Consider the following 12,037-nt stretch of genomic DNA (forward strand, 5'->3'; position numbering starts at 1 on the left):
GGACAAGAGTTATAGTTACCTGAAATAACTATAACTGGTGAATTTCAAACGTTTTGTACGAGTAAATTCATAACCTAACTAAAACGTCCCTGTAACCTTTGTTTTTTTAAGTGAATTTCTATTTTTTTTTTTATTCTGTTTCCCAACTGTAATGCCACTGTAACCTTTGGCTATTTCAGTGATTTTCTGCTTGTTTTTTTAACATTCAGTAATTTTCATTCACAATATTTTGGTCCAACCACCAAGGCTTTCAGTTTTGTGCAGCGGTGGTTGGCTGCTGGGTCTGCAGCCAACCGTTATAGCCACCCGGCCGTGAGCAGCGGGGGATTTGCTGCAGGGCCTGAAGCCAAACCCCTATAACCACCCAAATCTGCACCGCACATGGCCTTCAGCTGAACACGGCAGGGGTTAGGCCAGGCCTTGTGGCCAACCCCTATTAGCACCCAACTGAGCACCACGCACAGCCTTTGGCCGTGCACAGCAAGGATTGGCTGCAGGACCTGACCTGCAGCCAAGTCCCTATAACCATGAGAGATAAATTTAAAGAAGTTGATAGAGAGAGCTTTTTCAAACTTTGATGCATGATATACTTAGAATGAGATTTTCATACAAACTGAAAAGGAAAATGCATTTTTTAAGTAAATATAGTGAGATCATCTTTCAGTATGTATCTTAAATATTTGAAGTTGAAAAGAAATTGTATGGACATGACCACAGGCACACCTAAACTAGAACCCACAACCTTCATTGTGGCAGCCTGAGACCTCAACCACTAGGCCAAAAGTGACTACTTTGTATGCGCTCTCCAGACTTACCTATGACATAGAACTCAAAGATTTTGAGTGAAAAAAAGACCTCAATGTTCCATCACTTAGAATGTTTAACAGTCAAAACACTGGAAAATAAATACACTGCCATGAGATACAATGATTTGAACCTTCAGCCTACTGACTGACAGTCCAGGAGCTTTACCATTAGGCCAGAAGTGACCATGGTCTGCTGTCAATCAAAACATAATTATAACATTTGAACTAAACATCTTGCTAGTGGGACACTTTCACGTTATTGCATAGCGAGGCCATTGCAATAACCATCTCTCTCTCTCTCTTTTCCATCACATTATGGGATGGATAAGAGAGAGTGACAGAACCCCAGGGTGACTCAAGACCTCTGTGGTCCTAGCTGGTTCCACGCGTCCTGTGAGAGCCAGCACTGCTTCCACAAGCAGGAACCTGCTTTAAAATACAGCTCTCTGCTTGCGGGAGCAATGCTTTCATCCGTTTCTCTGAACTCTTACTTGAGTGCAGGCAAACAGATGAAAAATTCGCTTTCCGCTAATGGGAGCTCTTTGACTGCTCCTGCTATCAGAAAGTGGACTTTGTTCGCTTTTGCTTGGTAAAAGCTGACAGCAAAAGCAAACTGCTATGTCCTGGTGGTGCACAACCCCTAACATAGCAGGAGCAGGCCCTGGGGGATGGCCCCTTCAAAGGCCCTGGGGGTGGTGGTCCCCAGCGCTCCGGGGTCTGCAACAGACCCCTCCTCATTGTTTTGTTTTTAAGCCCAGGGAGGTGGCAGTGCCCAGGGCTGCAGGGGCCACATGGTCCCCCACATATTTCGTTTAGCCCCAGAGAGGCGGTAGTCCCCATGTCTGACGGTCATTTGGCCCGGGGAGGTGGCGGAGTCCTCAAGGCTGCAGGCCCCTGCTTTTTGGATCACCCCAAACCTTCCCATGTACAACAAGATTAACTGGAACATTTTTTGGGGGGAAAATTTTGTGAAGATTCGTCAAACAGTGCCAAAAATATAGGGAAGTCAAAAAATGCTTTTTCAATGGAAACATGGCAACCACCAGTAGGATATATATACATATTCCCTCGATTGACTGTACTAATTTTACTGGCCAGATATAAGGGAGATCAGTTCAGCTTAGAATCAAAAATTAGCCCTAAATATGTAAAGGAACCAGCTCTCTAGTTCTATAAATATGCTTACAATTAAATGAAGGGCACCACAGTAGTCATAACCCTGTATTTGTGAAGTTAGTAACCAGCTCAAGAGACCCCATGAAAGTCAAAGATTGAGACACCTTTTTGGGGGTTGCGGCATAAGAAGTGAGACATTTGCACTAAAGACAAGGGGGAGCCTTAGACTGGCCCACACTCACGCCCACAACTCAGTTTCTAGCTAATCTTTATATAAGGGTAACAGGAAGGAGGCTCAGACAGGCACCTGCTTGACACTTCTGACACTGCTGAAAGGTCCAGAGACCACCCCTCTCGGGCGATAGCTCACTGAGGAATATTTCCTCTGCAGGACTGCTAACAAGGATACTAAACTTCCATCCACACCTAAGGCAGATACACAGAACCCTCAGTTCAGACCTATGAGGTCCATAAACACAAGGCAGAGTGGAACCTTATGACATAGTATTTAGATGAAATCATGAAAAGGCTCAGACACTGCTGTCATGCCGACACAAAATGAAAACCATATTGGACTTCCGAGGGAATGTACAATACAATTGCCCCATCCAGCAGCATTGCAACAGAAGCTTTACTAACAGTTTAATAGAATTGATGTGGAAAAAAGATCAATTGTTTGGGATTTTGACTCTCTCCTTTTTGGGAAAAAAAAAAAAAAAAAGGAACCATGATAGAAACACCCTACATCTTCGGGAAAACAAACTGCTACATACGATGTTCAAAACCATGGACAGCAGTGGGCCCGTAACTTTTTGTTAGACTTACATACGTCCCAGGATACCCTGTACAGATCAAGGCTCTTGTTCTTATAACTAGCATTAATGATTTTCATTACCTCAAATGTAGTAGTGAAATGAATGTCATGGTTAAAGGTTTTTGAAGAGTCTTGCTGGGCATACCAACAATCTGTGAGTATCACAATTTCTATATAGATTCTATTACTCCGCCCTGTGAGTAATTCCAAGATCATCCTCCTATCCCAATCTCACCAAGCCTCTTGCAGTTCTTTGCACGTAGATCTTACACAGACCTTTATTACCTTGTGAATTGTTTCCTTGTAAAAGTTCCCTCTTTTAGAACATCTGTTAGCTGAGAAACAAAATCTGCTTTTAGTTTTCCTACATGTCATAGTAAATCTCGCAGGCTGACAGGAAGCAGACTAGAGTGACTGTGAGATGCAAATGATCTGAAATAGGATTACTGATAATCCCAAAACTATGCAGCTCCTTCTCATCAGTTGCCTCTAATGCTAGGCAAACTGCAGTACGCTACCAAGCATCTTTAATCACCCTCCTGGATTTTTACAGCCTAGCATTCTGTCAGTAATGGCAATTGAGATGGGTACAGCTGGTGAGTGTAAAATTATATTTGGGTAAAGTTTGACTCAACATTGATCATTTTAGTTTAAGTTGCCTGAAACTGTAATGTAACTGGGCTACAATTAAAGAATTTGGACCTGGGTAGATCTATTAGGGAAATTTGACAGATGTTGTCCTAAAAAATTGAATTTATCTAAAGATATGTAACAAAATGCCTTTTCACATTCAAAGTATTTTTAAACAGTGCTTAAAGTAGCTGCTTAATCCAAAAGCAGAATCGCAAACTTTCTATGCAAGTAATCTCTCAAACGTCAGGACTTCCATATGCATGACACCCATCTTAGCTTGCTACGTAGTTTTTGTAGCTCCACATAACCTTACACACAATCACCAAACAATCACTTTGTCGACACTTTAGCAAATTCTCGCTTTCTCCAGTTAGATGTAATCAGAAAGATATTTAAAATGTTCCAACATGCTCTTTGGTGTACTGCTATCAATGTCATGATCTCATCCCAAATGGAACATGGCAACATGTTTCACTAAGGCATGTCTTGCTGCCTTTTTCGAAGGAGGCAGGTACTCCACAAACTAGCTTACCCACAGACTTTATGTGTTCAACATTTGAAAGTCTTTACTGGGTACCTAGCTGCAAGGATACTGTTCTTGATGTGGTACACAAGGAATTGGACCGATGTTATTCATTTCACATTTCAACTCCTACACCTATGCTTTACCTACTGGATATCTACACCCAGACTGCTCCTGAACCTCTGATATAATAATGCATACTTTTTAAAGCTTCACACCATGGAACTCTTTAAAAAAAGACACATTGAACACATTAAAACTAATCTAACATTCCAGAAAGTCTAAAACATAGATGCAACCACTTAAAAATATTTGCAATGGCTCTTGCTCACTAGTCATGCCAATAGCATGCACCATAAATCCATCAGCAACAGGCCACTCAGCTTTCAGTTCTAATCAAAAGTGCTCCACCAGGTGCACTAAACATGCCCCGCAGTAGCAGGCTAGTTTGTGTTTTCTACAGAGTTGGGGCAGAAAGTGGGGCAGGGATGCAGGGTGTAGTCAGCATTTAGTGCTTGGAAACCCAAAATCTGAACTGTATGCAGGCAACAGCATTATAGCTTACCACACAGGTCTAACCAAACGCAGAGTACAGCCTTGGGCCAAGAGGTTGTGGTCATTTACTAGACTGGTACAGCAAACACAACATGAGGATACAATCTGTAATCAACTAAGAAAGAGGTCTAGTACATGAAGACAGCAGCCACTGCCACTCTCACTGATTGTCTAGGATATATTGTATTCCTTTGTCTCAAGATATGACAAAATCCATTAAATCTTTGGAAAGTTTAACTCAAATGATGTTAAGCTTATCCCTAGCTCAGGGGATGTGCTGAGTAAGAATGAAAACATTACAACTCGCACAAATAATTCTCTGTTGAGGCACATTCAAGATGACATTAAACGTGAATACCCGAAAACTTCCTCAGTTAGGGTTAGCCCTGCAACCTTCAATCTGCAACGTAAAAAAGAAACTACAAACACCCCCAAATTGTCCAGTCAAAGCAGCAAATGAAACGTAGCTTCAACTTACTCTTGCTTCAAACAATGTGCATCCTCACAGTGCATTTGATGACATCACTGAAGGCATCCAGTCTGAGCACTGGTTTTGAATCCCAGAAGGGCTACACTCAATGATTTACCATACTTAGTTTGATCAAAACTGCTATCACTAGGGGCCTGATTACAATTTGAGGTGTTATTTATCATCTCTGGTAAATAACGATACCACAGGGTACGCTACTAATAGGGAGCAATAAATAGCACCGATGCAGACTTTGGTGTTTAACACTCCAAAATCCACATGACACAGTAAATACTGTATTCTTTACTCTCTTAAAATTAGACAAATATGGGAAATAACATGCGGACTTAAGTGATTATAAACACACCAAAATCCGTATGACGCAGTAAATACCACATGTTTTCGTCTGTTAAATTTAGACAAATCTGATCTGCCAAAATGTAACAAATGTTGAGTTATTTAGCACATCCAATGATTATCGGATGCCAATTTACAATTCCAGGGATGGAATTAACCCCCCAATTTGTACTCGGACTCTAAATAAAAAAAAGACCTATTATTTAAGTATCGGTCTGCAATAGAAAGACCCATAACTACTACAACACGAATTCTAAATACATATTTATTGATGTACCTCACACATTATAAAGATTAGTGTATAACAGATGTATCCTATTTTTCAAGAGTGTAGAATAGTACCGGGGAGAGGGGGTGAATGTCCACACCGAGGTCGTTTACTGCTATTATGAGCTACAAGCCAGAGCTGAGCACTGGAAAGATGAGGCAATGCCCACTGTACCTGTACATAGGCTTGACCTTCAGCCCTCGAGTTTCTCACAAGATGGTTGTTGGCAGATCCAAGGAATGTGTTCTGCGGCCTGTCAGTCTTTCCCGCGCACTGGCTGTTGTGGAAACTGTTTGCCTCCTGGTATCCGCTGTCAGAGTACGAATTCATTTGCGTTGAGCTGCGGGAATTGCCCAGTGATCCTGAAAAGAGAAAGGTAATGTGATTAAACTGTTTAATGAGCAGATCTGGCACAACCAATCCAGGGAGCACATTCTAGTATTTAAAAAGCATACAACAGACCCTCACTTTCGTGCAGAGATGTTTGTTCTGGCGAATACAATGTGGCAGCTTCCGGCTCAGATCGCATTAAATACATATTGGGGTAGGCTCCGTCAGACAATCTAGGTTTACTGACACCCGTGGATGACACATCTGGAACAGAAATTAAAGAAGCTAAAGTGAGAAGGAATACTATTTTAAATAACAACTGGGGCAAAGCCATAGTTCAAAGCAAAATAGCGATCTAATAACCTAAGAAAACCTATGTATATCGACTGGAGCACATTTGACAAGAAGTAAGCTTTCGAAAAGGCACAAGTTAAACGAAGTACATAATTTAAATATTTTAATGAACGACGTTATGTACATCAATTAAAAATACCGCGCACCCAATGCACACAAACCACACTTTAAAATACATTTATTTTGTGGCATTTATGCAGCCTGTACAACACATTCTACTTAATCACTAACGCCCGTGTTTTACTCCTGGTTTATGGAACATAGGTATTACTGTTAATTCCTAATCCACACAAATACTTAAGAAAACAATTTATCTACTCCACAGCTACATTAAAATAGGCCTGCCGTTAATGAAAAATGACAAAAAAGCAATAGCCCAAGAGACAGCAAAAATGGGTATTAGTATACCAGTGATGTGAAGGATGTGAGGTTATTGGAGAAACTAACATAGAATAACAAAAACAGCTGGAAGAAATGCAAGGCATCAAAGACGATGGCATCACATGTAAATATGAATAAAATCATAACATTTCGTTGTATTTCACTAAAAAGTACACCACTGACCGGGGTCGTAGAACAAGCTTATTTCAGATGGTGAAAGACATCCCAAAACACGTAGGATTTACAGCATAAGCTTTACCATTTACCAAAAGGCAGACTGCTATGCACTGGGCAGGAGCCGCAAACCTATGGACGACCAAAGGCTTGAAAATTTAATATACACTATTGAACAACCTAAGGCCTATACAGACGTGCTTCCCGCATCCCCTGCCCCAAAGATGTATGGCTACCATTAAAACATTACTTGGTCAGCTGGGGAGGGGCTGTGGCACACGATGTGGTGACTCAGTAAACTGTCCCTATAGGCTGCTCCTGTGGAGTCGACTGAGCCTTTGCACACATGTTCTATAAAGTTAGATACTAACGAGTTACCATCCAATGACACGCCTAGGCCACAAATACACACTGTTCTTCGAATTGGCCTAGAGTGGGAAACAAGCTTAGGCACACTTTTGGATGTACCTGCTCCAGGCACATGGAGCTAGTTATAAGCAAACACTATTACCAAAGCGCGCACCAACTAGATCTGCCCTTAAACAGTTTCATTGGCTCCCTATCAATAAGAGAGAGAGTCCCCCACAAGCCTCTGTCCTTCTGTCACAGAATTCTAAATGGGAAAGGTTCCCGTTATCTGCATTACCTGCTAAGAAAGTATATCTCTAAGAGAGATCTTAGATCTGCAGGGACTTCCCGTGTAGTCATTCCGGGGATAACAAGAGTGCTTATGAGCTCTTTTAGCTTTCTGACTGCTAAATCCTGGAACTCTGCCCCTGGACTTAAGACAGGAAAGTTCGGAAACAGCTTTTCGTAAAAAACGTAAGACATGGTTCTATAGGTAAGCATAACTGACTGCTTCTGGCTTTGCTGCTAGAGGGGGCTGCTGTTTTATGCTCCAGCACTACAACACTCTGTCAGAGTAGCCATGCGCTCTATAGATAATGTATTACTTATTATTTACCATGGCTGGCAATGGGCGGTCTGAATTACAGGCCAATTAGGGATCAACACCTAGGATAGTTGCAACTCCAGATATGTTATGGGGTAAAATTAAGATGTAATACTCCCTAGTTGTGTTTACATTTGACTCTTGCTGAATTGTATTTGCTAATTAAGCTTGTTTTATGCAAAATAAAAACAACAATGTGGAAAAAGAGTGTACAGTGATGTGTGTATGTAGGTACATTGCACAGCACACACAAGTGTACCAACCATCGAAGTATTGTGCTAAATAGAGTGCAACTATCAGAGAGTATGGGCTACAGAAAAGGGGGAGTAGAAAGAGCTGAATTTGGAAAAAGGTTCTCTTCAAGGGAGATCCAGTGATATGGTTAAAAAGGGTGGAGTGTTGCTTAGAGGGAGAAGAGTGTTACCCCCTACTTATGATGGGAAGAAAGCCTTTATTCTGCAAAGCAGCAAGAGTTAGAGCTAGAAGTTTTTTGTTTGTTGTTTAGCTTCTGTAGCTGAGTGGAAGTATGCATTTAGCTTGGGTAATAATTAGTGGGGTGAAGACATCAAGGAAAGCCAAGCCTTGATTACTTTTGTTCCTTATTATCTAGACAAAATTCCGCTCTTAAATGATTACGTCTGAGGTGTGCCTTTGACATCCAGGCTTGACTTGTATTAAGGAACACCTAGATAATTAAAGTTGTGTGGAGCTCTTTGAGGTATCTCAGTTTACTTATGAAGCTTGACATACTCATTGGCGAGGAGGACTCAATGGGGATACATTCACAGACTGAACAACACGGCAAAAGGATGGCATCCACAGGAACATCAGAGTCTAGAGACATGGGTTCAAATAAGGAGCAAATAGTGTGCAAGAACTAGGATCTCTTTCTATGGTCAAGATACAATCCACTACAGGTTGGTGCTGTTGAAGCCCACTACTGATTTGAAGATGTGGAAGAAAAACAATTGTGGAGACTTGAGACTACAGAGGTACTTGTGGAAATTCTGGCCAGTGTCAATGATCTGAGCGCATTGCTGATTTTGTGACTGGTTCCGGTCTCTACCACTGTATGTGATCTCTGAAAAAATACAAAAGTTGATAATCCAATTCACCTACCCTGTTTCAGTATAATTTCCAAGATGAATGATATTCACCACATATCACTGGTTTTCATAACAAAGTTACATTCTAAAAGTATCTTTTTTCTGGCTAACACTATACCCAGCTGCACCAGTGACTCATCTGTTTTTCTTTCCTTGCCATGAGGGGGTAGAGAGAAAGAGACACCCAAATGTCTTCTATGTCCCCTCCATGTATTTCTATTTTTCCTTCTTCCTCCCCCCTTACCCCTTACCCTCCTTTTTCTTTTTGTCTCAGTTTCAAGAGTGGACCTCACCAACCACTCTCTACTTATACCCACCTTTATTTTCCTTTGTTTTCCCTTCCTATGCCTCTGAATCATTAATCTATTTCCCAATTATTATTTTTTAACTATCAGAGATAGAACGTTATCTTTTTCTCTGTAGAAATTAACTCACTTGCAGCCACTGGAGAGTATGCCTTTTTTTATAGCGCTTAGACCATGGAGCCTGCTGAATTGAGACTGAGACCCCTAAGGGTGTTTTTCTAAGCAACTAAAAGGCATTACTGCAGGGTCAAGAGGGGAAGTGAGGACGTCTTTTCTTAGTGTGCTGCAACATCCAGGAGTAGTCAGATAAACCCAGGGTCTGAACCACCTGAGGTGGCAGAGATGTCATTTCACATGAGGGTCCTGAGGTGGCAGAGATGTAATTTCACATGAGGGTCCTTTCTCAATCAATACAACATTTAAGTACTGACCTGCATGAGAGATCTTGCATGACTGAGCAAGTGTTTACTGGTTTAGAGCAGTACCTAAGGGCCTGTGACTGAGAATGGAATTGGACGTTTTCTCAAGTTGACTTGGCAAGAGCTCTTCAACAATGTGTGGAACAAGAACTTGGTGACGGAATATGATGTCTTACATTGGGCAGCCGTTTGGTTGTCAGGACAGTGCAGTGACTGTTTAATCCACAGCTAATGCGGCTCTGTGGAATATCCCTCTGGAATAAGGAAACTGTTTCTATTTGAATGTTTGTGGTTTCTCTTGTTGCCACTCCACTGTAATAAATATGCTTTTGGCTCATCTTTGAGCTCCTGAGTTAGGCCCTTATAGCACTTTTGGGGAACTGAATTTTTGGAACTTATGGCAGCGTTTGTGTATTCACCAGACTTCTTCAACTTTTTTATCAACTGTGACATTCGTGTTTGGACTTTAAAGACGATCTGTGTTGCATTGACTGCTCATCAACGTATTTATTCTAATAAACAGATTTAATGCTAAATGAAGTGCATTTCTATGCATTTCTGATTCCCCAGGGCAGTACAAGTAAAATAAATGAATTACAAAAATTTCAGTCTTAGGTTAATAAACACTGGGTCTTCTAGTAGGATTTTTTGCCAAAATCTGCCATGCTAAAAAAAAATGTATTTTCTAGCTAAAAGATCTTCAGTGTTTTGGATTATCATATGTTGTATTCTCATATCAGATTTTTTCCATCAATCCATACTACAGTCTGTATTGCTTTATGGCCTGAGTCCAGGCTGCTCTTGATCTTCAGATGCGGCTGACTGCCAAAAACCGTCTCAATGCTTCCCAGGAATGGCTGTTAATGGACTGGGTGGTAGGTTTGCAAGGTTGTATTAATCCAGATGTTGATTTATCAATAACAGTAGTATCTGTTTAACTGTGAGATAGTCTGAGAAGTCGCATCTGATGACCGACAATTTAAGGATATGTAGGAGAGGTCTGGAAGCTTCACTTCAGAAGTTATTGACAAAAGAAAAGGAGATGGAGATGGGTTCATGGAGTATAACTTTCAGCGAGTAAAAGTGATTTATTACGTCGTCAGTGTCAAAGAAAGTCCAGTTGAGTGTACTGCTGCATGATACTGTGGTGGTGATATCTAGGACTTCTGTGTTGTTGATGTATTTGGAAATTGTGTTAATCTTTTCCTTAAAAATGTTAATTGTTGAGCATGTTTTTACAGGAAGGGCAGGATACCTTAAATTTTTATACCAAAAGTGTTTATTTAATTGATCAGCAATGCATCTTACCCATCAAAGAGACCATAAGCTTTAATTTTGCAAATGCAAATTGTTAAGGGAATAGCACGTCTTTCTATCCCCACCCTTGCCTGACACCAAACTCTCCATGCTAATGAGCGGTGATACTAATCCGTATCACTCTGCTACGCTCCTGGTGCAATTAGCTGCAGAGGTGTGCACTTAGTTGCACAGGTGAGAGAGGAGAGACAGAGACCTCTTTCATTAGACACATTTGAAAATTGGAATTGGGTTTCTTCATTAAGGATGCCACAAATTATATCTTTTACTTACAATACTAGTAGCCAAACATCATGAGGGCGTTAAAGAAGCATCAATCTTTCTAGAATTTCACATCTTGTTTACTTCTGAGAAAAAAGCCACTGCATCGCATTACTTATGTCCATAAACTAAACTGATATATTTAAGCTCTTGAAGAACGCAGCCTAACCATGATGTAGTGCAGCACTTTATATCGAACAGCTAAAATACAACATGATAGTAAATAGCACAGGGGATGGAGTTGTGAGATAGGAATCTGGTTAAACATGCTCTTTCAATAGAAATGTAAGATTGTCTTTAATGTGGTACAGAAGGTAGTTGGAATTGTAGGGAGTCCAATGCCTTTGGACATTATTCAAGATAATACTTCATTAGGTAAGTAGATTGTTTTTGGGTTTGTTTGGGCTTTCAAAGAGGATGTGTGTATGACCAAGCCCCTTTAATGGGAAGGTGCTCTAGACAGTGAGTTTCATATGGGCATTTTGCTTTCTGCAAAGTTCTGATACTAATTGGAACCAGTCAATGTTTCATCTTATCAATGTAGCTGCTATCCATCTTTGTATCCACCCCCTTTCAAAATGTTGGGCATGCGTAACATTAGTTCAGCACTTTGCGCAGTTAGTTTAACAACAATGCATCCTATGAGCATTGTCACTGCTGGATTTGTGCAAATAATCTGAAACAAAGTAAGTTTAAGAATGTTGTACCCTAGCAACCGATGCTGGCTCCACTGGATTCTAGATTGTGGATTCCAGCAGAGTATGCAGGCAGTTGTGGTGAAGGGTGGACTTAGAGAGGATGGGTAAGGGGTTGTTGCTCTGGACTAAAATAAATGGATTCACATCTTTATCGAGGTGTCCTGTATCTTAAAAATGGCAACAACCTACCAAGAGTGGT

The 12,037-nt window shown here is 40.9% G+C and overlaps 1 protein-coding gene across 8 annotated transcripts in view; it reads right to left on the reverse strand.

Moving 5' to 3' along the window:
- The window catches only part of PKP4 (plakophilin 4), a 643,120-nt gene that overhangs the window by 321,285 nt on the left and 309,798 nt on the right, over positions 1–12,037 (reverse strand). For 4 of the 8 annotated variants that reach the window (XM_069225136.1, XM_069225134.1, XM_069225132.1 and 1 more), the window contains exons 6-7: positions 6,004–6,135; positions 5,716–5,903 (exon numbers count right to left, since the gene is read on the reverse strand). In XM_069225136.1, the coding sequence (XP_069081237.1) occupies positions 5,716–5,903; positions 6,004–6,135 (320 nt within the window). The remainder of the gene's footprint in view (positions 1–5,715; positions 5,904–6,003; positions 6,136–12,037) is intronic. The other 4 variants (XM_069225133.1, XM_069225138.1, XM_069225135.1 and 1 more) reach the window with 1 other exon arrangement.

This window comes from Pleurodeles waltl, chromosome 3_1 (genome assembly GCF_031143425.1).
Source record: "Pleurodeles waltl isolate 20211129_DDA chromosome 3_1, aPleWal1.hap1.20221129, whole genome shotgun sequence".
In the NCBI taxonomy this organism is placed as follows: domain Eukaryota; kingdom Metazoa; phylum Chordata; class Amphibia; order Caudata; family Salamandridae; genus Pleurodeles; species Pleurodeles waltl.